This window comes from Equus caballus, chromosome 24 (assembly GCF_041296265.1).
Source record: "Equus caballus isolate H_3958 breed thoroughbred chromosome 24, TB-T2T, whole genome shotgun sequence".
NCBI classification, from domain to species: domain Eukaryota; kingdom Metazoa; phylum Chordata; class Mammalia; order Perissodactyla; family Equidae; genus Equus; species Equus caballus.
The window spans coordinates 23,499,708-23,526,253 of NC_091707.1; the positions used below are offsets into that span (position 1 = coordinate 23,499,708).

A 26,546-nucleotide genomic window follows, 5' to 3' on the forward strand; every position below is an offset into this window, starting at 1 on the left:
TATATTAGGTCTTATAATGTATTTCTGGCAGACCTAGTTTTTACAATTCATATGTCATGGCATTTTAAAATTACAAAATGAAATGTCCCTATGTTTATTCTGCCTGAAAAGGTACCTGTTCCTAGTATTATAATTCCTTAATTAATGGATTAGCAGTCAACTACCTACAATACTATTAGCCACAAATTTTACTGAAACATGTTTTATGCATAATTTTTAAAAATAAATATTATGAAACTTTTCACTAAAAGCACAATATCAGAATGATCATAAATGGAGCCCAAAGTCAGCATGAACCTTAAAGGATTTCTTCAATGTCTTCTGTTACTGAAAACAGTACTGATTTTGAATAAAATGCTTCAGAGGAAAAGCCTGCTAGAATGAAAATCCTAGATATATTGTATAATCTCCACCAGATAATACAGAGACAAATGCACAGAAAGCAAACAAGACAAGACATCCTTCAATCTTGAATTTGGTTTTTATTTTAAAATACATTTAGCATGAACTATCATAGGACAGAAAATAAAACACAAAGAAATGGAATATCTTCAAATACCTTTTAAGCTAGACATAAAAATTAATAACATAGCATAGACCCAAATTATGGGAAATAGACTCTAAAATTTGATTCATTAAACACATTTTGAAAGAAAAGTTCTTTGCACAGTTTCCAACGTACCGATATGTTCCTAAGTGCCTTGGTTTCCTTTTAACTAATAGGTAAAGGTCCTAAATTTAGTTGCTTTACTTAAAATTATTGAATTCAGTATTGGTAAAAATTACCATGTCCCTAAGTTCTCAATCAGAATTATAAAAATATGAGCTCAAATAGTTATGCTGCCCAAAATAGAAACATCTTAAGTGATTACTTCTGGATAATCAGACAGATATTGCACAAAAGTCAGTAATTCCATACCTAATGCTCATTTATATGGAAAGTTAATTCTCTTCTTTATGAAAAACTTACTACAAATAAACTTAATGTTAACCTAATTACAATCACACTTCAAAATATAAAGGCACAGACAGAATCAAGAATTGTTTAATACTATACCCAAAGTTTCCACTGTGAAAATAATAAAAAGTTGAAAAAATAATAGGATCTAAAATACTGATACTTTTAGATTTTATAATTTATCTTAAGTAGCTAATAAATGGGTATTAAAAGGTAACACTGCTAAATCCAATCCTTTCCAAATAATTTAGAAAAATGGTTTGTTTACATATGAAGCATGTGCATTGTCCCATCTACAAATTTCAATTACATTTTCATTCACTGGAAATATCTACCTGCAGTATAAACAATCAAGACAATGTACAAAAAAATATATCTTGTTCCTATAACTGACAATGCACAGAAAAATACCTACAAAAATGGAAATATTTATCCATTTAGCTTCCCAATAAATTTGTGACAAAGTTTAGCCCATTCCACATTCTATCTAGACAACGGCTAAAGACTGAGGGGGGTTTGCTTCTAGCCCTGTTAGCTTGACATATATTTTAAAAATATTTGCCTGATTATGAGTAACTTAAATAGTCAGCATCTCATTTTTATATCACAGTACATGGCATTTCTTAATTCAGCAACAGAAAGGCACAATTAGCAAGCACTAAAATTCAGTACCTGAATTATTAAACTGATGTACATAAGAACTGCAAATGAAATACATTCAACAAAGTGTACAGAACTGGAGAAAATAAAAGGAATCCAAACACTAACTTTTCTGAAAATTTGGTCCATTAAAAATACCTCCCATGTTCAACATCATGAGTAACATGAAAGGTGATGGCAGTGTAAAAACAGGCAATAAAACAATATGCGGTAGCATATGAATTCTGGTCTAGTAATTATGCAATTCAATTAGGAAACGGCTCCCATAGTAAATAAATGTTAAATATATCTGTTAATAACAACATACCTGTATTAAGTCCAAATACACAGGCACCAACTGTTTGCATATTATTTTTGATTTTATAATACACCCCCCAGTTTAAAAAACTTAGGTACATTATTTTATACATAACATATATTAGATACATAATTGTATATTATGTACCTTAATATATATTATATATAACTTGAATCCATAACAGCACACAACTCTCCAAATATTACATGAACACTCTAAATGGGCACTTACCATTTTCTCAGTGTCGAAAAAGCTCAGCTCACCTAAAACAATATCTGGATGTGCAATGATAAAATGCACTGACTCTTATGAATTTACTTAAATAATTATTTAAGTTTAATTCCTGCAAAAGCCTAACTCTGATTTGGCTTTTAACTAGAATACATTTTTAGATATCAGTAACTGATACCCTCCTTTCTTATCATAAACAATATTTCTCCATCAAGAGATACCAATAAAGGAAAATATGTAAGGGATCAAAAACGTGATAGAGAAACCAACCATTCCATAGGTAATATATCGATAAGGAAGTTCAACTTCCATGTGCTGTCTAGCGTTTCGAACATCATCACATGGTATACTGAAGACTTTACAGGCTAAAGGAATGGTGACCCTTTTCATTATATCTCTGACTATTAGTACAAACACCATCCCTATGAGGATCCGCAATATGGCTTTTCCAAACAGAGTCACAGTAATAGGGGGTGTAGCTAGAGGTAACATATCCAGAGAAGGATCTAACATTAGACCCATGTTATAGGTGACATGAGATCCACATGCAATTCCAGCACCACTTCCTAGAATCTCAGCAGTGTCTCCTCGGGATGTACTCCAGGTGTCCAGAGTGAAAGAAAAGATCCCCAAGGCTAAATGAAGCCCGATGATGAATAACGGAGCATATCTGTGAGTCTGGTTGAAGTTGTCAATCAGGTCGACGAATGGATAGAAGACAACTAAGATTAAAATGGTATATAGAAATCCAGCAATAATATCCTGGGAAAAAAGAAAAGTAGAGCTGTTTAGTATAATACTATCTTTGACATTAAAAAAAACATATATTTCACACTTCAAATGTTGATAGAAACTTTTAAAATATGTCACATTCTCAAAGTAAACTGTACTAATTGACCACATAATAGGTACTAAAAACTGTTTTAATGATAATAAAAGGACTTATTGATGATAAAAGAATTGTGTTTTCAAAGTTCTATCCTTCTATAAATTAACTACACATACACTACAGACAAATTTATATTCAAATCCTGAATAAACTATGCTCAAATTATGTAGTTTTGATTTCTGGGATAAAGAATATATTTATTTTTCAAAGAAACCATCTTCATTTTCATGCATTTAAATATATTTCCATGATCAAAGAGGATACAAAGCCTGGGTAGCTTCCTTTTCCTATTCATTCATTCACTCACCGAACAAACACTTAGTGAGTACCTACATGTGCCGGCAGTATTTTGGTGCTGAGGATGTATTGCTTAAAAAAATGACAAGATTCCTGCTGTGACAGAGCTTATATTTTAGTGGGGATGACTGAAAATAACCATGTAAGTAAAAAAGTAGATGAATATTACAATTTCAGATAGTTACAATAAATGTTATGAAGAAACTAAAATAGGACAATGGGATAGTATGATGAAAAACTTTATTAGAGTGATTATGGAAACCCGTTTGAGGAGGTGACACTTGAGCAGAGACCAGATTTCAAAAAGGAGTCCGCCCTGTCTTTAGATGTAAGGAAAAGTGTTCCAGGTGGATGGAATACCAAGTGCCAAAGCCTAGAGGCAGAAAAGAACCTAGTGAGTTCCAGGAACTGAGAGAAATCCAGATGGCTCAAATAGTGAGCAAAGGGAAGAGGCATGTGACATGAGGACAGAGAGAGAGGCAGAGACCAAATCATGTAGGGCCTGGGTAGGCTGGGTAAGAGTTTAGATTTTATTTCAAAAGTGATAGGGAGGGGCTGGCCCCAGAGTGGTTAAGTTGGTGCGCTCTGGTTCGGCGGCCCGGGGTTTCGCTAGTTTGGATCCTGGGCGCAGACATGGCACCGCTCATCAGGCCACGTTGAGGCGGCGTCCCACATGCCACAACTGGAAGGGCCCACAACTAAAATATACAACTATGGACTAGGGGGATTTGGGGAGAAAAAGCAGAAAAATAAATAAATAATAAAAGTGATAGGGCACCACTGAAGGATTCCAAAGTAGGAGTGTAACATAATCTGATTGATATTCGTAAAGGGACACTCCATCTGCTGTGTAGAGAATGGATTACGGGGGAAAGTATGGATGATGGGAGACCACTGGAGACACTTGTGGGGCGCTACTGCAGTGGTTCACTCTAGACATGGTCCGTATCCACATGAAGAGAAGTACATGGATGGATTTAGTAAAATATTTTAAAATTAGAGTTGACAACTTCAACTTGGTGATGGACTGAATGAGGTAGAGAAGCAGAAAAGAAAGGGATCAAAGATGAAGCTAGTTTTAGGCATGAACAATTGCGTAGACAGAAGATGGTTTACTGGAGGAAATAAAAGCTATCATTTAGAGAACTTTCCTTTCCGAATCATTCCTGACATGAACAAAAATGTTCCAGAATTTCCACCTTAAAACAAACAAAACAAAATCCTGGGATCTACTCTCTATCACTGAAAAATATATAAAAAGAGTTGCTCATATTCACTGCCTCCACTTCCTCACTTCCCATGTTTGCCTTCTGCCTATCATTAAGCCTCAAAGCCGGATCCCATAATGAATTTATAGACTCCATTTTCCCTTATCTTGGAATTACCTTTCCCACCTATATTTTAGGCAAATTATCACACACCCTCTGAGATTCTGCTCAGGCGTCTATCTCCTCCATAAACTTTCTCCTCCTACTCTATAATAAAGAATGTCCTCCTCATCCAAAAACAGCAGGTTACACATTCTTCTCAAGTGCACATGGAACATTCTCAAGGATTGACCATATTTTGGGAACCAAAACAAACATCAATAAATACAAGAGAGTTGAAATAATATCAAGCATCTTTTCTGATCATAATGCTATTAAACTAGAAATCAACTACAAGAAAAAAGCAGAGAAAGGTGCAAAAATGTGGAGACTAAACAAGACGCTTCTCAACAAACAATGGATCATTGAAGAAATTAAAGAAGAAATCAAATATTATCTGGAGACAAATGAAAATGAGAACATGACATACCAAATCATTTGGGATGCAGCAAAAGCAGTCCTAAGAGGGAAATTCATCGCAATACAGGCTCACCTCACTAAACAAGAAAAAGCTCACGTAAGCAACCTCAAACGACACCTAACAGAACTAGAAAAAGAAGAACAAACAAAGCCCAGAGTCAGTAGAAGGAGGGAAATAATAAAAATAAGAGCAGAAATAAACGATATTGAAACAAAAAAGACAATAGAAAGGATCAATGAAACAAAGAGTTGGTTCTTCGAAAGAATTAACAAAATTGACAAACCCCTAGCCAGACTCACCAAGAAAAGAAGAGAGAAATCGCAAATTAATAAAATCAGGAATGACAGAGGAGAAATCACAACAGATACCAATGAAATACAAGAGATCATAAGAGAATACTATGAAAAACTATATGCCAACAAATTGAACAACCTGGAAGAAATGGACAAATTCCTAGACTCCTACAATCTCCCCAAACTGAATCAGGAAGAAATGGAGAATCTGAATAGACCAATCACAAGTAAGGAAATAGAAACGGTAATCAAAAACCTCCCCAAAAACAAGAGTCCAGGACCAGACGGCTTCTCTGGAGAATTCTACCAAACATTCAAAGAAGACTTAATACCTATTCTCCTCAAACTGTTCCAGAAAATTGAGAAAGATGGAGAACTCCCTAACACATTCTATGAAGCCAACATCACTCTGATCCCCAAACCTGACAAGGACAACACAAAGAAGGAGAACTACAGGCCGATATCACTGATGAACATAGATGCAAAAATCCTCAACAAAATTTTGGCAAACCGATTACAGCAATACATCAAAAAGATTATACACCATGATCAAGTGGGATTTATACCAGGGACACAGGGATGGTTCAACATCCGCAAGTCAATCAACGTGATACACTACATCAACAAAATGAAAAACAAAAACCACATGATCATCTCAATAGATGCAGAGAAAGCATTCGACAAGATCCAACACCCATTTATGATAAGAACCCTCAGTAAAATGGGTATAGAAGGAAAGTACCTCAACATAATAAAGGCCATATATGATAGACCCACAGCCAACATCATACTCAATGGACAAAAGCTGAAAGCCATCCCTCTGAGGACAGGAACAAGACAAGGGTGCCCACTTTCACCACTCCTATTCAACATAGTACTGGAGGTGCTGGCCAGAGCAATTCGGCAGGAAAAAGAAATAAAAGGAATCCAAATAGGGAATGAAGAAGTAAAACTCTCGTTGTTTGCAGACGACATGATCTTATACATAGAAAACCCCAAAGAATCCACAGAAAAACTATTAGAAATAATCAACAACTACAGCAAAGTAGCAGGGTATAAAATTAACGTGCATAAATCAGTAGCATTTCTATACACTAACAATAAACTAACAGAAAAAGAACTCAAGAACTCTATCCCATTCACAATCGCAATGAAAAGAATAAAATACCTTGGGATAAACTTAACCAAGGAAGTGAAGGATCTATACAATGAAAACTACAAGACTTTCTTGAAAGAAATAGGCGATGACATAAAGAGATGGAAAAACATTCCTTGTACATGGATTGGAAGAATAAACATAGTTAAAATGTCCATACTACCTAAAGCAATATACAGATTCAATGCTATCCCAATCAGAATCCCAAGAACATTCTTCACAGAAATTGAACAAACAATCCTAAAATTCATATGGGGGAACAAAAGACCGCGAATTGCTAAAGCAATCCTGAGCAAGAAAAACAAAGCCGGCGGAATCACAATCCCCGATTTCAAAACATACTACAAAGCTACAGTGATCAAAACAGCATGGTACTGGTACAAAAACAGGTCCACAGATCAATGGAACAGAATTGAAAGCCCAGAGATAAAACCACACATCTATGGACAGCTAATCTTCGACAAAGGAGCAGAGGGCCTACAATGGAGAAAAGAAAGTCTCTTCAACAAATGGTGCTGGGAAAACTGGACAGCCACATGCAAAAGATTGAAAATTGACCATTCTTTTTCACCACACTCCAAAATAAACTCAAAATGGATCAAAGACCTAAAGATTAGGCCTGAGACAATAAGTCTTTTGGAAGAGAATATAGGCAGTACACTCTTTGACATCAGTTTCAAAAGAATCTTTTCGGACACTGTAACTCCTCAGTTGAGGGAAACAATAGAAAGAATAAACAAATGGGACTTCATCAGACTAAAGAGCTTCTTCAAGGCAAGGGAAAACAGAATTGAAACAAAAAAACAGCTCACTAATTGGGAAAAAATATTTACAAGCCACTTATCCGACAAAGGGTTAATCTCCATAATATACAAAGAACTCACACTGCTTAACAACAAAAAAACAAACAACCCGATCAAAAAATGGGCAGAGGACATGAACAGACATTTCTCAAAAGAAGATATGAATATGGCCAATAGACACATGAAAAGATGTTCATCATCGCTAATCATCAGGGAAATGCAAATCAAAACTACACTAAGATATCACCTTACCCCCGTTAGATTGGCAAAAACATCCAAAACCAAGAACGACAAATGTTGGAGAGGTTGTGGAGAAAGAGGAACCCTCATACACTGTTGGTGGGAATGCAAACTGGTACAGCCACTATGGAAAACAGTATGGAGATTTCTCAAAAAGTTAAAAATAGAAATACCCTATGACCCAGCCATCCCATTACTGGGTATCTATCCTAAGAACCTGATAACAGATATCTCAAGAGTCCGTTGCACCCCTATGTTCATCGCAGCATTATTTACAATAGCCAAGACGTGGAACCAGCCTACATGCCCAGAAACTGATGACTGGATAAAGAAGATGTGGTATATATACACAATGGAATACTACTCAGCCATAAAAAAAGACGAAATTGGCCCATTCACAACAACGTGGATGGACCTCGAGGGCATTATGTTAAGCGAAATAAGTCAGTCAGAGAAAGACGATCTCTATATGACTCCACTCATAGGTGGAAATTAGTATATTGAGAAGGAGATCTGATCGGTGGTTACCAGGGAAAAGGGGGGGTGGGGGGAGGGTACGAAGGGGGAAGTGGTGTACCCACAACATGACTAACAAAAATGTACCACTGAAATCTCACAAGCTTGTAATCTATCGTAACATTAATAAAAAAAAATAAATAAATAAAATAAAGAATGTCCTCCTTTTGGCTTCCATAGCATCCTCTACATACCTGCTACAATTACCACACTGTTTTCCATTTCCTTGCTTGTCTATTTCTCCCAGAAAACCAAAGGTTTACAACCCTTGTTGCCTATTAAAATCACCTGGGGAACTTTACAAACATACTCATGCCTGGGCCAATCTTCAGACATTCTGATTTAATTGAATTAAAGTGGGAGTGGCGCATCAGTATTTTTTTTAAAAAGCTTTCTAGTGATTCTGTTGTTCAGCACTGGTTGAAAATTACTGCATTACATATTTATATTACATTTAGACTGTGATTTCTCAAAGGCAGAGAGTTTATCTTATTTATACACATATACCCAGTGCCTGGCACACACTAAGCAGGCAATAAGTATTTAGTTAGTTAAATTAAGATAGTTAAAGTAATTTTTTAGACTCATCATACTGACTATATAATCTTGCCTGACAAGAACTCTGTACAAGAAACAGATGAAACATAATTCTTGAATTTAGGCTAAAGACATCTTCAGGGAATACTACTACTTTCTGTACCAAAAACAGTATTCTAATACTTTACATTTATTTACATTTCATCCTCACAACCACCCTGATAAGGCTTGGGACAATCTCATTTTGCTCTTTAGTCTCCAGAATAAATATTAAAAGTGGCTTTTTTCCCTTTCAAAAGTGTCCAAATTTGATGAAAGTTTATGGATACCTCAATTAACCAGTTTTTAAATAAAGAAAATTGGACTAAGCTCATATAACTAGACATTTAATCTCATAGACTGAAGGTGCTCAATACATCTGTTGAAAAAAATGAATAATCTCAGAATTAAATATTGGGAGTGAAGGAAAACTAAATTTCCCACTTTTTTTGAACATGAGGTCTTTCGTGAAAACTCAATGATACGTACTAAAAGTTACCTAAGAGTTCTGGTTAACTGAATTTTACTGCAATCACTCAAAGATTCCACAGGCAATCCTAACTCCGATCATACTTCTGCATAGAGATCTCAAATTCTGTTACTGCCACACGTCGATTCTTCAGAGTTCAGACCCATAAGTGCCAAATAATTTCACTTCATGAGGTGAGGTTCCCTTTGTGCTATCTCACCCTTTCTTCCTGACCTTATGATTAAAGGCACAGGTTTCGGAAAGTAACCATAGCATTCTGGCTACCAGGACAAAAGCTATTACTTTATTTTTCATTTAAATTTCATGACTGACTCAAAATTTTAAATTACATGCTAATGTAGAAGTATTCTGAGCCTTGTAATTCTCATACAGAATGGGTACCAAGTTAGATGTTTTAAATAAATGACAATTAATGAGGTATTTATATAAAACCATACATAATATATTTACTCTAAGGTTAAGTAAAAAGTTGATAGCTCTGCAGTTACTTCTTTTTTTAAAAAAAAACTTCTTTCATATTATAGATATAAGTACATCATTCCTGTAAAAAGCTTTTTACAGTACCTGAAAAATGAAAAAATCAATCAATTAAATCACTTTTAGGACTTTTTAATGTTTGATCACGTTAACATTAAGAATTCTTTAAAATGACAACGCATATCAATTACATTTTTGGAAGTATGTTTCAGTGTGACATAAAACATCCAGTATTTCTTGTCCTGTACTTTTTATGTATAGCTCCATGAACATTAAACTCAGATTGCTACAAGACTCTATACAAATCTGCCTCCTTTTCTGATTGAGTTATTAATTATGTATGATATCACCCTGGATAGTAAAGGTATATTGAACTTCCATGCAACAGAACCAGAACAAAGGAATGACGGAGTTCAGGACATAAACATAGTGGCTATTGTGATATCAATTTAATGTATAACATTAAAATGTACAACTAAGTGGTTTTAAGCATTATAGCACAAAGTATGCAATAAAGAAAAATTAATGTTAAAAGTAACAAAAAGAACTCAAAGTAGCAAATTTTCCAAAAAGAAACTTAGCAAATAATTTTAGATACTTATTAATTATAAATAACTTATATGCTCTAAAAGTTAATAATTACACACTTGAATGCTATAATCAGGTTATCATCAAATTTATGGTAGAAGATATCAAATATCATAGATTCAATAAATATTTATTATGTATTAAATATGGAATTTTCTCCTTTTCTTTTCTCCTGATGAGGAAATAGAACTAGAGAGGCTAGTAATTTGCTGGGACTAGAATTCAGGACTCCTGTCATCTCCTAGTGGGTTGTTTTTTTTTTTTAAATTATAACACATTTCAGGTGTCCTGCTTGTAATTTCAATATGCCACTGATGCCAACAGAGTTTCTAACAAAAAATATATTTTTGAAATGCATTGCTTTTGACAAAAAAGGCATTATTAAGGATGGATTTTGAAATTTTTATCTTCTTTAATTAAAGTTCAAATTTATGGGGCAGGCTCCCTGGTGTAGCAGTTAAGTTCATGTGCTCCACTTTGGCAGCCCAGGGTTCACAGGTTCAGGTGCTGGGCACAGACCTACACACAACTCATCGAGCTATGGTGTGGTGGTGTCCCACATACAACAAATAAATGAAGATTGGCACAGATGTTAGCTCAGGGACAATCTTCCTCACCAAAAAAAAAAAAAAAAAAAAAAATCAAATTTAATACCTGCTCACTATAGAAAAACTAGGAAATACAGATAAACGATAACAAGCATGGGCCGGCCCAGTGGTGCAGCAGTTAAGTTCACACATTCCACTTCAGCGGCCTGGGGTTCGCTGGTTCAGATCCCGGGTGTGGACATGGCACTGCTTAGCAAGCCATGCTGTGGTAGGCGTCCCACATATAAATTAGAAGAAGATGTCAGCTCAGGGCTAGTCTTCCTCAGCAAAAAGAGGAGGATTGGCAGCAGTCAGCTCAGGGCTAATTTTTCTCAAAAAATAAAAATAAAAAATAACAAGCAGTTATTACCCAGGAATAACCACTACTAAAACTCTTACTGTATACTATTCTAGATGTTTCTCTTTAACATGTTTTTGGGGTTTTTTAGTTTATTTAGTTGGTTTTTTATTTCTTATTATAAAAGTGGGTTTGAGAGGTACATACTACTTCATAATCTCATAATATCTTTTTTTTTTTTTGAGGAAGGTTAGCCCTGAGCTAACTACTGCCAATCCTCCCCTTTTTGCTGATGAAGACTGGCCCCGAGCTAACATCCATGCCCATCTTCCTCTACTTTATACGTGGGACACCTACCACAGCATGGCTTTTGCCAAGCAGTTCCATGTCCACACCCGGGATCCGAACTGGCGAACCACTGTGCCATGGCGACAGCCCTCTCACAATACCTTTCTAAAAAGACTTTCCATATATAGACATATAAACTTTTAGTGCAATTTTGGGTAAATATAATTACAACATTCATAATTTTACTAATGTAGAAACAAAACAGTAACTTGACAAGTGCTCAACATAGTAACTTAAAAATCAGTTGTGTTTTAAGAAATTAAATTTGAGAGGTAGGTGTGATAATAAATGTTTTAAAAGATGGATATAGTAACTCTTCCCTACTTTTCTAGGAATTAAGAAAATCAATTTAGGAAAGTAGTTAGATGTTAAAAATAAACTAAGCTGTGGCTCTTTGTGTTGTAACAATAAAAACAAAGCATATGGCAAATACCTAATGAAGTGTTCATTATAAATTATTTAGAACACATTACTGGAACTCTCTTCTTGATGTTAATGAAGAAATCAGCTTGGATAATATGGTATCCAAGCACCTCTTAGCAACTTCTAGGGCACATTCTGCCTATAGTTGCACACTAACCTCACAATACACAGTGAAGATATAAATTATGATTAAGAAAATAGTTCAAGGGGGCCAGCCCCGTGGCCAAGTGGTTGGGTTTGCACGCCCCGCTTCTGTGGCCCAGGGTTTCGCTGGTTTGGATGCTGGGCGTGGACATGGCACTGCTCATCAAGCCATGCTGAGGCAGCATCTCACATGCCACAACGAGAAGGACCCACAACTAAAAATATACAACTATGTGCCGGGGGGCTTTGGGGAGAAAAAGGAAAAATAAAATCTTTAAAAAGAAAAAAAGAAAATAGTTCAAAATGCAGGTAATTAGTGAAACATTAAAATATAGGAAAAAGTGAAAATTGTGGGAATATATTAGACCCATAATGTAAAAAACATGGGTATGGGGCCAGCCTGGTGGCGCAGCAGTTAAGTTCCCACATTCCACTTCAGCAGCCTGGGGTTCGCCGGTTCGGATCCTGGGTGCAGACATGGCACCGGTTGGCAAGCCATGCTGTGGCAGGCATCCCACATATAAAATAGAGGAAGATGGGCACAGATGTTAGCTCAGGGCTAATATTCCTCAAAAAATAAATAAATAAAATAAAACAAAAAACACATGGGTTTCTTATGGGTACAATTTCATATATCAATTATCAAGTGATGATATATTATTGATTACAAACGGTTGTTATAACACAGAATCATAACCATGCTTGCAAGTCATCTGTGGTTTTACTTTGAAAAGAAAAACAAAAATTTGTAATGTTATACATAAAATTCAGTAGCTAGTCTGAATAACACTGATAAAACGTTCTATGCAACAAGATGGTTTTTGAATAAAGGACTAGAGTTATCAGACTCATGATTTGAATACATCAATATTGTTTTTAGTCCAGCTGATTCAAGAATAGACATTTTCCAGGATATAAAAAATGAACTGAACTCAGCTTGAATATTTGACCAATCCACTAAACATTTCTTTTTTTAAAGAAGAGCATCTTCAAGATTATATATTCAAAGATTATATATCCATCAAAGAGGATAATGGATCTAAGGATAATATTATTTAATATTTTTTCCTTTAAGAAATATGAGGATTCATTTTTTATCATTCAGAGATGCATAACCATTTGGTAGTTTTTTAGAAATTAACTTTTAGGAGTGGAAAGGATTAAGGCACAATGATGGACAACATTGTCTCGTGACAAATATTAGATTTGATATAAAACTGATAGTCTCATTATAAAATTGGTAGAGATTAGTTAGAAAGATTTGTACATAAATTCACAATTTATATTAATATAAATAACTATAAAAAGTCAAACAAATAACTTGCTTATTAACATAGTATTTGAGACTTCTGGAAATTTACTAGTGAAGGGGTAGCTGCTGGAGGCAAACAATCTAAGTTGGAAATAGAAACCCAATATTTCTACAGTATGACAAAAGCTAATGAGGTATTTTTATGAGTAGAAAATTCTAAAAGTGAAAGTTGTTAAGGATAAGAAAAATTCGATATAACCCTTTAGAAAATTTTGGATTCCAGGAATTAATTCATATTTCTCCACCTTTTTTCTGATCCTTTATCTACAAGATAATATATAATACATTCATAGAGGTCTTAAGAAACACAGCACTATATGCAAAGGATAGAGAGAGAAAACATACACTTACTTTTCTCATGTTCCTTATTACCTAGTGGGAGCAATAGATAACCAAAAAATGAATGGCAGTTTAGGACAAGTGCTATGCCAGAATTATGCTCAGGGTGTTCTGGGAGAAGAGTCACCTAACCAGTCTTGAGAAAGGAAAGACAGGGAATATAAGGAGGCTTTTAGGAGATAAGAACATTTTTGTGATTCTTAAAGAATGGATAGGATAGTTAGCTAGGCTAAGAGAGAAAAAAGGGCATTCCAAGTGGAGGTTACAGCATTCCTGGGGCATGGAGGTAAGAAAAACCCTTTACATTTGAGGAAACGTAAGTCATTCGGTATGGCATCATATTTGTGTTTGGGAAGAACACTGTAACAGGAGACTGAAGACTGCAGGGAGCAGTGTCAGACTGGAAGGAAGGCTGTTCATTAAGAAGCTGCTGGAGTAACCTGGTTTAGAGATGAAGCAGGCCAGGACTCAGGGAGCGTGAACAGGGATGGAGGAGGAAGAAGGGGATAGATGTGGCTGAAAGGAGTGCAGGGTCCCTGTGCTGCTGCTTTTGAAAATAAAATATCTGATGTTAGCCCTAAAATACTCCTCAGAAAGAGGAAAAAACTAGAGTTTAATATGTGAATCTAAGTGGCACCAGGATCGTTTAAATTCATTTAGTCACTAGTCACTGGGTCCTCATGAACAAGCAGGGCTCTTCTTGGTTTCTGTATTCGGATGGTTGGTTTTGACTCAGCACAGAAGAGAATGAGAAGGAAAATACAACTGAGACTGGAAGGAGGGAGAAGGGTTATCCTGAGTATACTCCTTGGTTATTGTGGTGGTTAGGAACTGTTTCTATGCAAGATATCATTATGATATTAAAACTTCAGACAGCATCATGTTAATATTTTTGCAAAACACGAAAGATTTACAATAACTATATTTTCTGATTTAGTTTTCATATAAGTTTTCAAATGGTTAAAAAGTATAAAATTGCCTATCAATTTCAGAAAAAAATAAAACTCTATGAACACAATATTTTCCTTACCAGAATGGAGTGCATTCCCATGTAAATTCTACTTAGGCAAACTAGAGAACACCAGCAGGGAACAAGAATCAGTCCATATATAAGAGGATACTAAAGGGGAAAAAAAGTAAAATTAGTTAAATAAATTAGGTTAAATATAAACAAGCAAATAAAAAACAAATCACTATACTATAAAACTCCATGGAAACAAGAACTATATGTTTTTACTCCCCATTTTATTCCCAGCACGTAACCCTAGGCATAGCCAACAGCAGACATTCAAGAAATACTTTTGCACAAATGAACAAATGAAGTAAATCTGATGTTTCTACACTCTTCATTGTGGGAGCTGGCTCATCTTTGCTTCTACAGTAAAGATTCAATCACTGGCTTGCTACAGAAGAAAAACAGGTAGGAGACATACTTTTAATACGGCTCCAAAATGAAAGCACTTCTGGAATAGTGCCTGGATCTGGTCCACGAAGGGCCTTCACTTCCCTGGGGAGAAGGACTGGGCGTGATCTCTCTCTCACTTCCATTAGTGACTGCTATCTGCAATTTCCATTGGCACTTCCCCATCTCGTATTCAATATGCAACACTTTGTAATTTGTTTTCCACTTTGTCCCCCCTACTAAAATTTCAAATGGTAAGCTTACCGAGAAAAATTTTGGTGGGATACTGGGAGCAGACAGCCACAGTAAGGAAAAAAACCCAAAAGGTAGACAACTCTTGGTCTCAGTGGCACTAGTTTAAGAGTTGGCTTTGAATCTCCTGAGATTAGAGGGAAGGAGGAAAGGATGGATGGGCATAGGGGTAAGTGTGTAAGGGAAAGGGAGGAGCACATTTGAGGCATTTTATGCCTGATGACTTCAAATTTCTGAAGAAACTGAAGCCAAGGTGGTTCAAATCAGTAAGAATCCAAGGTGGTTCAATAAGAAGTGGGGTTGCAAGAAGGGAATTAAATATGGTTTTAAGAAGAAGGGTAAGAATTTAGTACACAGTTGTTTTTTGTTTTTTTTCCCTGCTTTATCTTCCCAACCCCCCCCCCCCCCCTACACAGTTGTATATCTTAGTTGCATGTCCTTCTAGTTGTGGGATGTGGGACGCCGTCTCACCATGGCCTGAAGAGCGGTGCCATGTCCGTGCCCAGGATCCGAACTCTAGGCCGCCGCAGCGGAGCGCACAAACTTAACCACTCGGCCACGGAGCCGGCCCCTACACAGTTGTTTTGATTTGACTTCTCTACTGCATTTAACGTGGCCCATCGCTTTCTTCTGGAAACTCTAAATATCCTTGATTTCCAGAGCATCACACTTTCCTGGCTCCCCTTTCACTATTTATTTTTTTTTTCTGTATCTCCCACACAAGAGCATATCCTCCTCTTCTTGTTCCTTAAACAGCGGTTATATAAGGATTCTGCCCTTAATAGTTATTGGCAGTCTCACCTTTTCTTATTTTGTAACCTCTACTTAGCATGCTGAAGACTTATCCATTTCCCTGAGTTTGAGAACCATACAGTCAACTCCTGGACATACCTCCACCCTCAGGTCCCTATGGAGTTAAACCCACTGTACCTCAAACCAAACTCATCATCCTCCTATCCAAACTTGTTGCTCCTCTCAGATTCCCTATTTCATATGGAAACATCATAATACACACAATAATCTAAAGGAGAAACATGAATTATCCTTGATTCCTTCCGTATCCCTCATATTTCACCAATAATCAAGTCTTGCTGATTTTACCTTCTAATATTCCTTGATTCTGTCATCTCTTCTCCATCCTACTTACGGTGCCCTTGTTCAGATCCTCATAATTTCTTTTCTAAGCTCTACCTATTTCTCCAGCCCTTCTTCCATATGCATGAGAAACTTGGTTAATGGGGCAGACAGACGTAACCATACATGAGGTAAGTGCTATGACAGGAGTATACACTAAGCCCAGAGGGAGTCTAAGGAATGGGCAATTAACATAGTTTAAGGATGTTAACAAAGTCTCCCAGATTAAGTAAGATCCAAGTTATCCTGAAAGATGAGTAGGATTTAGTCTTTAGAGAAAAAGAGTGAGCAGAGGGCAAAAAAGATAAGAGGGTGTTACAAACAGCAGAAACACCATAAGCAAAGGTTTGTGTGAAAGACACTGTAAGTAGCGTGGTTTTCTAGGAGAATAAGCTTTCATTCTTGCTGGGGGGAGGTACTAAATAGTAAGCATAAAAATATGTGAATTATATGATATGTAAATTCATATAAATTGTATAAGAAAACGTGAGAAGTACTATGTAGAAATAAAAAGAGAACAGGTGGTTGAAGAAACAGTAATGTTCATCAAACAGTCCTTGTGCTCCTCTATATTTTCAGATTCACTTGCAGTTAGATTGGGACCATGTGACTAGTTTTGGCCAATGAGTTGGAAAACAGTAACTTATGCTACTTTCAATCATTCTATGAACTCTCTCTTCCCTCCAGATGTGATGTTGGAAGTCACAAGTTGAGATGAAAAGAAGGGTAAACTTCCATCAGCCTGGGTTCCTGAGGTCCTAAGTTTGCTAATTCATAATGAATACGTAACACAAATGAGAAATAAACTTTTGTTGTTAAGCTGAGATTTGGGGGTTAAGTCATTGCCACAGCATAACCAAGCCTATTGTAACTAAAACAGTAATAGAATTAGGATCAGGAGTTTGGGAGTGTGAGTGGGGCAGGTTAAAGTATTAAATACAAGACAGTCAGTGCAGGCATTACTGAGAAGCTGAAACTTGAGGCAAGACTGGATGGAGGTGAGAGAATTCGCTGAGCAGATATCTGAGGGAAGAACACATATCAGGCAAGGAGGTCAGGCAGAGAAAAGTCTCTAATGAGGAAATGTGACTGGCAAGGAGGCTAGTGTGGCTGGAGCAGAGAGAGGTAATGGGGGCCAAATCAAGCAGAACCCAAGAAGCCACTGTAAGAAACTTGACTTTTAGTGTGAGTTAAATGGGGAGCCACTGCCGAGTTTTGAGCAGAGCAGCGCCATGATAGCTGCTATGTTGAGATTAGACAATAAGGGATCAAGGATGGAAAGAGACCAGTCAGGAGATTGTTGGCACAATCCAGGTGAGAGATAACACTGGCTTCTGCCTCTGTAGCAGGCACTCAGGCCTTTTAATTTTTCTGTGAATTTTTTGAAGACTGTGAATAGCAAAGGAGAGTCAAACAGAAGTCAACAACTACTGAGAAACTTTCCTATGCTTCCCTCTTCTTTCTTTTTTTTCACTTAGACTCCATAAGGAAGTAAAAATAGACAAAGTTATTGATGGGAAATCTTTGTACACAACAGATTGAAGAAAAATTCATTTGTAGAGTCTCAAAAGCTAGGGCAGAAGGTAGGAGAAAAGGAGAGTTTTTGAGTAGGAACGATGAAATTGAACTTAATAAACCTGAATAAATATGGATTGAGTTATGTTCAAGGTGTTTAAATGGGAAAGTTAGAAATACAAGTAAGCTAGATGCAGAGGCTAAGAAAGAAACTACAAGCCTTTTTATTTTCCTTTTCCCCTATTCCAGAGCACCTTTATACCTCACCGGAGTAAAGTGAATAGTTGGGAAAAGAATAAGTCATTTTTAGTTTTATTGATTGGTTGATTTTTTTTCAGCCATTAGTCTCTACCTTCAGAATATTTTCTCTAGGTATTTTTCTGGAAAGAAATATTTTGGAGACCACCAGATCTAGTTCCAACGATATGACTTTCACATTCACTCCCCAATGAATAATAGAATTCTGAATCACAAAGTATCAAAGAAGTCTTTCATGAGTTAACATTAAACAGATAAAAAAGACCACAGACCTTAATGGCTAAAGCAATCTAGATAGACTAAATAAAACTACTATTTCTCAAGTGGGATCCTGTGGAGGGAGGAAGAATTATGCTTAATAACCAATTCACCTGGCACATTTATTGTATATCTAAGAATATCCAGATTACATTTACCTTTAATTTTATGTTAAACTGTCTCTAAAAACACATTTAGAACCACTGTCCTCATTTAGATGTGACTAGAAGGAAAACAGATTTATGCAGAATTATTCTTTCCCAGGAAATGATAGAATCTATTACAAATATATAAAATATATACAGACTACTTTTCAGTCACCTTTGTTAGTTCCCCTTTTCTTCACAACTCCTTAGTAAAGTGGGCTCCAGGGCTTAATTCTAAAGGTACTTCATTTCCCAGTCTATACTCACTTCCTTAATGATCTCATCTAGTCTCAGGGATTTATACATAATCCATATGTTCATGACTCAAATTTCCGTTTCTAGCTGGGACCTCACTCCTGAATCCTACACTTGTGTATCTAACTGGCTGCTTGATATCTCCACGTCAACATCTAATGTAACATGACCAAACCTAAACTCCTGATTTCTCTTCCCTTTCCCATCTGACCAGCTATTCCTGTAGTTATCTCCTTCCTGGAAAATGGCTCTTCCATTGTTCCATTCCTCAGGCCAAACAACTTGTTATCCTTGACTTTCTCATTCATATCTATCACCCAATCTATTTACAGTATCAGGTATACTTTAAAAATATATCTAGTTTTTAACTGTAATCCCCATGTAATCCCAAAGAAAGTATCTAAAAAATATGCACAAAAAGAAATGAGAAGGGAATCAAAATAGCATACTACAAAAAAATCAAACTCAAAAGAAAGTAGTAATGTAAGACATGAGAAACAAAAAAGATGCAAGACGTACAGAAAACAAATAGCAAAATGGCAGAAGTCAGTCATTTCTTATTAGTAATTACTTTAAATGGCAATGGTTTAAATTCCCCAATCAAAAGGCAGAGATTTGCAGAAAGGATAAGAATACATGACTCAACTATATGCTGCCTAAAGAGATTCACTTTAGATCTAGAGACACAAATAAGTTGAAAGTGAACAAATGAGAAAACATATTCCATGCAAATAGTAACCAAAAAAGAGCTAGATGGCTACACAAATATCAGACAAAATAGACTTTAAGCTAAAAACAGTTACAAAAGACAAAGAAGGACAGTATATATTGATAAAAGGGTTTATTCATTAAGATGATATAACAATTATAAACATACATGCACCAAACAATAAAGCCTCAAAACAAATGAAGCAAACCTTGACATAATTGAAGAGAGAAATAGTTCTACAAGACAGTCTCATCAACATTGAAAACCTGCTCTTCCACACAGCCCTTTCCCTATATAACACTTCGCAGACATTTAAAAAGTTCTCCTGCAGCTTCTTGATTGTGCCTCAAGTTTCCTGCAAGTTGAACATTTTTCATGCTGCATTGCCTTTGAAAAGTACAAGCCAGCCAGCACTACCCAAGACAAGTTTAACACTTTCCTTACTCCGGGTAACATGACTTTAAATTTCCTTGGCTTTCAGCCTCACAACAATGCTGTCCACTATGCTTTCTTTTTTTAAAATTGGTTGTCCTCTCATGAATCCACAAATTCAGCCACTTTTCCATAGTTCATCACAACTACAGATACTACTTAGGCACTTTCTAGGGTGGTCTTACATACAAATGGGTGAATTTATTTCCTCTTCCTTTTTTTGGATGTGCTGTATTGTTAATTCATTAACATTGAACTAATGGCCAACAGAACTATAACTGATGCCTCAATGAATCTTACCTAACACATGTATATTTTCTTTGTAAAGCATATCACAGTCCTCTCATGCTTAGGAACACCAGACATCACCGCTGCACTGTGCATGGGACCATTTTAAACAGTGCAACAACCAAGAGAAAGCACAAAAATGTGAAAAAATAGCACTAAATAGACTCAAAAAGGATTCTTGTTTACAGTATAACAGCTGAAACAAGAAAGCAGAGCATCGTCTGGTCTAACCTCAGCTGGGAATATGTACACCAGCTGGCTCAAATTTTTAGCCACTCTTCACATGTCTGTGAATGTACTGATTGTTGGGTTATAAATAAATTCTAGTGAGTAGGTAAAGTTACAAATATGACTTCCATGAATAATAACGATCAACTGTATGTAGAAATTAAACTACTCTTAAATAACCATGGGCCAAAGAAGAAATCACAAGAGAAATTATAAAATACTTATGAACAAATAAAAACAAAAACACAACATACTAACAATTACGTAATGCAGTGAAAGCAGCACTCAGAGGGAAATATACAGCAATAGAGGCCTACATTAGAAAGAAGAAATGAATCAACCACAACTCCACACTTAAGGACTAGAAAAAGAGGAGCAAACTAAATGCAAAGCTAGCAGCAGCAGGGAAATAATAAAATAATTAAAGTGGAGAAAAATGAAATAGAGAATAGAAAAACAATAAAGAGAATCAACAAAACCAAAAATCGTTTCTTTGAAAAGATCAATGAAATTGACAAACCTTTAGCCTTGCTGACAAAGCAAACAAAGCAAGCTTGGAAGATTCAAATAACTAAAATCAGAAATGAAAGTGAATACTACTAGTGATCTTACAGAAATTAAAAAGATTATAAGAGAAAGCTAAGAACAACTGTATCCTAACAAATTAGATAACCTAGATGAAATGGGCAAATTCCTAGAAACACACAAATTACCAAAACTGACTCAAGAAGAAGTATAGGGCTGGTCCCAGGGCTGAGTGGTTAAGTTCTCACGCTCTGCTTCAGTGGCCCAGAGTTCGGATCCTGGCCATGGACACGGCACCACTCGTTAGGCCAAGTTGAGGCAGTGTCCCACATGCCACAACTAGAAGGACCCACTGCTAACATACACAACTATGTACTGGGGGGATTTGGGGAGAAAAAAAAAAAGCAGGGAAAAAAAAAAAGAAGTTTGGCAACAGTTGTTAGTTCAGGTGCCAATCTTTGAAAAAGAAATATAAAGTCTAAACAGACTTATACAAGGGCAAAAGGGGTGACAGGGCACATGTGCACGGTGATAGGTAGTAATTAGTCTTTGGGTGGTGAACATGATGTAGGCCACAGAGAAATGTACACTTGAAATTTATATAATGTTATAAACAAATGTTACTTCAATAAAAAAAAACAAAAGAGAGAGAGAAGTCTAATGCCTGAGTGGGACCAAACCAAGAACTGTGGTTTCATCAACATTGGCTTGGGCCATCTGCACTAACTGGACCTGACTTCATTTTGAATAAAAAGATGCAAACGGTTTTATACTAAAAAATATAAAAATAAAAAAATAGATTTATAACAAGCAAAGAAATTGAATCAGTAATCAAAAACCTCCAAACAAAGAAAAGCTCAGGGCCAGATGGTTTCACTGGTGAATTCCATCAAATATTTAAAGAAGATTTAATATCAATCTTTCTCCAGCTCTTCCAAAAAAACAGAAGCGGAGGGAACACTTCCTGACTCATTCTATGAGGCCATTACTACCCTGATAGCAAAACCAGACAAAGACACCACCAGACAAGAAAACTGTAGACCAATATCCCCTGTGAATACTGATACAAGAATCTTCTACAAAGTATTAGCAAAGCAAATCAAACAGTACATTAAATGTATTATACATCTTGGGGCCAGCCCGTGGCATAGTGGTTAAGTTCCTGCACTCCGCTTCAGCAGCTCGGGGTTCATGGGTTTGGATCCTGGGCATGGACATACACACCACTCCTCGAGCCATGCTGTGGTGGCATCCCACATACAAAATAGAGGAAGACTGGCACAGATGTTAGCTCAGGGCCAATCTTCCTCACATACACACACACACACAAAAATCCCCACGACCAAGAGGGATTTATCCCAGAAATGCAAGAGTAGTTCAACAAAGGAAAATCAATCAATTTAATACCCCACATTAATAGAATAAAGTAAAAAAAAATACACAATTATCTCAATTGATGCAGAGAAAGCATTTGACAAAATGCAACACTCCTTCATAATAAAAGCACTCGAAAAACTAGGAATAGAAGGAAACTTCCTTAACATGATAAAGGGCATTTATGAAATATCTACAGATAATATTCTAATCAATGGTGAAAGACTGAAAGACTTCCTCCCAAGATGAGGAACAACACAAGGATGTCCACCTCTGACCACTGCTATCTAACATTATATTCTAAGATCTAGCCAGAGCAATTAGGCAATAAAAAGAAATAAAAGACATCTAAATTGGAAAAGAAGAAGTAAAACTATCTCTATTCACAGATGACATGATCTTAAAAACAGAAAATCTCAAAGAATCCACAGAAACCTACTAGAGTTAACAAATGAATTCAGCGAAGTTACAGGGTACAAATAAAGATAAAAAAACAGTTGTGTTTCTATACACCAGAAATGAACAATCTGAAATAAAGAAAACAATTCAATTTACAATAGCATCCAAAAGAATAAAATACCTAGGAATAAATTTAGCCAAGTAAGTAAAAGACTGGTACACTTAAAACTACAAAATATTACTGAAAGAAATTAAAGACCCTTATCTTTTACATAGAATATATTTATGTAATATGACATATTTTATATATATTCTATATGTACATATATATTACATATACTTAAAATAATATTGTTTATTTTTATTATCTATCTCTTCCTCAAGAATGTAAGTTCTATGGGGGCAGGAACCTCAGTCTCTTCTGTTCACTGCTGTATTACCAGTGACTACAACAGTGTCTGCACATAGTAGGCAGTCAATAAATACTTGTTGAATGAAGTAAACATAAGCCTTCAGCCACTAAGGATATTAGTCTTACAGTATCACATTATGATAATGTGAGGTTAAAAGCCATAAGCATCTTTCAGTTCCTGGCCTCAAACCCAGGCTGTATTAACCTTTAGTTCTAAGAGCATCTCTGGAATCCACCATAAAATGCAATCTGAATATCATTTTGAGTAAACTTAGGAAAGAGAATTTCCAATGCTTGTTTTAGAATAAACATTATTAGGTAAAGATTCTGTAGCTTTTTGAAACTAATTTACATTTTCTAAAACAAAGTAACCCAAGTTGCATACAAATTAAAAAAAAATGTTATAAAATAGCACATGATAAACTATATTTTCTATACTAAGAGCAAAAACAAACAAACCAAAAAACTTAATCACAATAATATGTTTTCCTTCATGGTACTTTCCACAGTAACACAGAATAATTCATGGGTTTAAATACGTAAAACAAAAACTAACCCATACACAGTCAATGTGTACATTAATGATAAAAATGTAAATTAAAACATTTTCAACCCAGTCTATTGTTTTGACGTATTCACATCTGCTGTCAGTTACTGTTTCTCTTTTGAACTCTTACATCACAGAGTATCAATTTGGTAACAGAACTCATCATGTAAATATTAATTATAATTTTAAATATATTTTACATTACAAACCACAATAAGGAAAGATTACCAGACTAGGTGATGTAGCCTTATGTTAATTGGGATCTACTTCCCAATTCCTATAATAGGGAAGGGATTTGTGAGGAAAGAGAAGGGCTACATATTATAGCTTGTATCATTTTAGAGCTGCAGACAGACCACAGCTTTCCAGATAGTTAAGATGAACAAGAAATTTCTGATTCCCTCTGCAGAAACCACACTAGAAACAATAGAAACAGTAAATCCAGTCTTCCGGGCAATTTCCAATTCATTAATTCATCCCAATTCCAACCTTTCAAAGAACCTTTTATCACAATTATATTGTTTCTTGGATAATCTAGCCCTACTTGCTACAAGGCCTCAGAAAACCTCTCCAGCGTCTAGTGTGGATTCTGTGGAGATTTGTTTTTTAAAAATCCCTACTCAAATCTCCAGTGTTGGGAGCAAATCTAGTCTGGGGTGACAAGAGCACTTCTGGAGCTGCCTCAGCACTTGGGAGAGTAAGTGGAGTAGGGTTAATTAAGTACGGAAATTTTCAAAATGCAAAAGGCATTATAATAGAAAATTCAATTTCTATCTTTTCTACATTGGCAAATTGAGCAATTTTGTAAGAGCTCTACTTTCTACTTTTGAAAAAGTCAGAATTAGGAGGACTAGGAAGGGCTACCTCTTCCCCCTTTCCTCTGCCCTAGCAACGTAAGCGACCCTTCTCTCAGCGACACATATCTGTCCTATGTGCCGTCCTCCACTGTACTCTCACTGTCTACCTCTATTCCTAGCAAAGCCATTCCTTTATGTCTGACCAACAAACTGGCTGGATTTTTTAAAGCCAAAATTCAATTCTAGGCGATGTTAGAAGAAATGAACATGGATCTGTTCTTTACTGAACTGTTAATAGATTCAATAATCTTATTTAACACACAATTTACTACGTACCAGGCACTATTCTAAGAGCTTTACAAATATTAACTCGTTTAATCATCAGAACAACCCTATGGGGTAGGTATTCTAATTTAAATGAAACTGAGGCACAGAGAGGCCTAAGATCAAACAGGTATTAAGTTTCAGAGCTGAGAATTAAATATTGGAAGTCTGAGTCTGAGCTTTTAACCACTATACTAAGCTGCTGTCCATATATAAAGTGTGTTAATTAATTTCTTATATCCCTAGATCAAGCAAATTATCACTCAGATATTTTTTATTTAGGTTTTCCTTAGAATGGAGGTTAGGTATAAATTTCACTTACTTAGAGGTAGAAGGGATCTTAAAGATACTAATTCCACTCCCCTCTCTTCACAGATAAAGAAATAGACCCAAGGATGCTAAATAACACTTAGTAGGGGGCCAGCCCACCGCCGAGTGGTTAAGTTCGCAAGCTCCGCTCAGGTGTTCCAGGGTTTCACCAGTTCAGATCCTGGGCGCAGACCTACACACTGCTCATCAAGCCATGCTGAGGTGGCATCCCACATAGCACAACCAGAAGGGCCTGCAACTAGCATATGCAACTATGTACTGGGGGGCTTTGGGGGGAAGAAAAACACACACACACACAAAAAAAGATTGGCAACAGATGTTAGCTCAGATGTCAATCTTAACTTAAAAAAAAACATCAAACGCTTAGCAGTATCTTCTAGTAACCTATTCTGATGCCTCTTCCAATTTACCATGCTTGTTACTTTACACTGCTATCACTACAAAAATAGGTAATAATTTTAAGTTTGCTAGCAGTTCCTAGTTTCTATTTTCTTTTTCCTAGAGAATGTTGAGCTTTATTTGAATTTATGTATTTCCACTAATAAGAAGGTTTTTACTTAAATCTTTAGATCTTAAAAAAGATGAAAGAAAAATTTACAAGTCTTTCACATTATTTTCAAATTAGTAAAAATTTACCAAACTCAAAACAGATCACAAGACGTCCTAGATGCTTTTAATTTCATACCACTATCTAATCTATTCATTGCACATCCTATTACAGGAACACTTATTTAAACATTTCCTTCAGTTATTCTACCAAACGGTTTTTTTCTTACTGATATGCTTTCCTTAACTCTTTATCACACATAATCAGAATTATTTTTTATATTATGGCATTTTCTGTTCACATTCATTGAAGTAAGTAAAAGAAGTCAATAGAATGATTTGCAATTAAAGCAACTACAAAAACTCTTTATAGAATCTAAAATTTTCAGAGTGACTTAAATACGGGAAAAATGCAGGCACTAGAAAAAAACTGTATTTTGAATTCAAGGAACAGTGTAAACAACAAATGACAAAGATAACACATTAATGATATATCTGCTTTGTTCTCACATACTGCTAGTGGAATGAAAACTGATGCACCTTTTCTGGAAAGTATTCTGTCAAAACATAAAAGAGCTCTAAATGTCATTTACATTGACCCAATAATCTCTCCCCTAGAATTTTATAGTAACAACATAGAAATGTGGGCAAGGACTCATAAATAAAAATGCCTATCATAAAATTATATATACCACATGGGGGCT

General features: G+C 35.8%; 1 protein-coding gene across 2 annotated transcripts in view; it reads right to left on the minus strand.

The window, feature by feature from the left end:
• Positions 1-462: 462 nt before the first annotated feature.
• SGPP1 (sphingosine-1-phosphate phosphatase 1) overlaps positions 463-26,546 on the minus strand; it is a 43,842-nt gene continuing 17,758 nt past the window's right edge. The window contains exons 2-3 of one of the 2 annotated variants that reach the window (XM_023627876.2): positions 14,742-14,831; positions 463-2,909 (exon numbers count right to left, since the gene is read on the minus strand). In XM_023627876.2, the coding sequence (XP_023483644.2) occupies positions 2,358-2,909; positions 14,742-14,831 (642 nt within the window). In that variant the 3' untranslated portion in view covers positions 463-2,357. The remainder of the gene's footprint in view (positions 2,910-14,741; positions 14,832-26,546) is intronic. The other variant, XM_023627877.2, reaches the window with a different exon arrangement.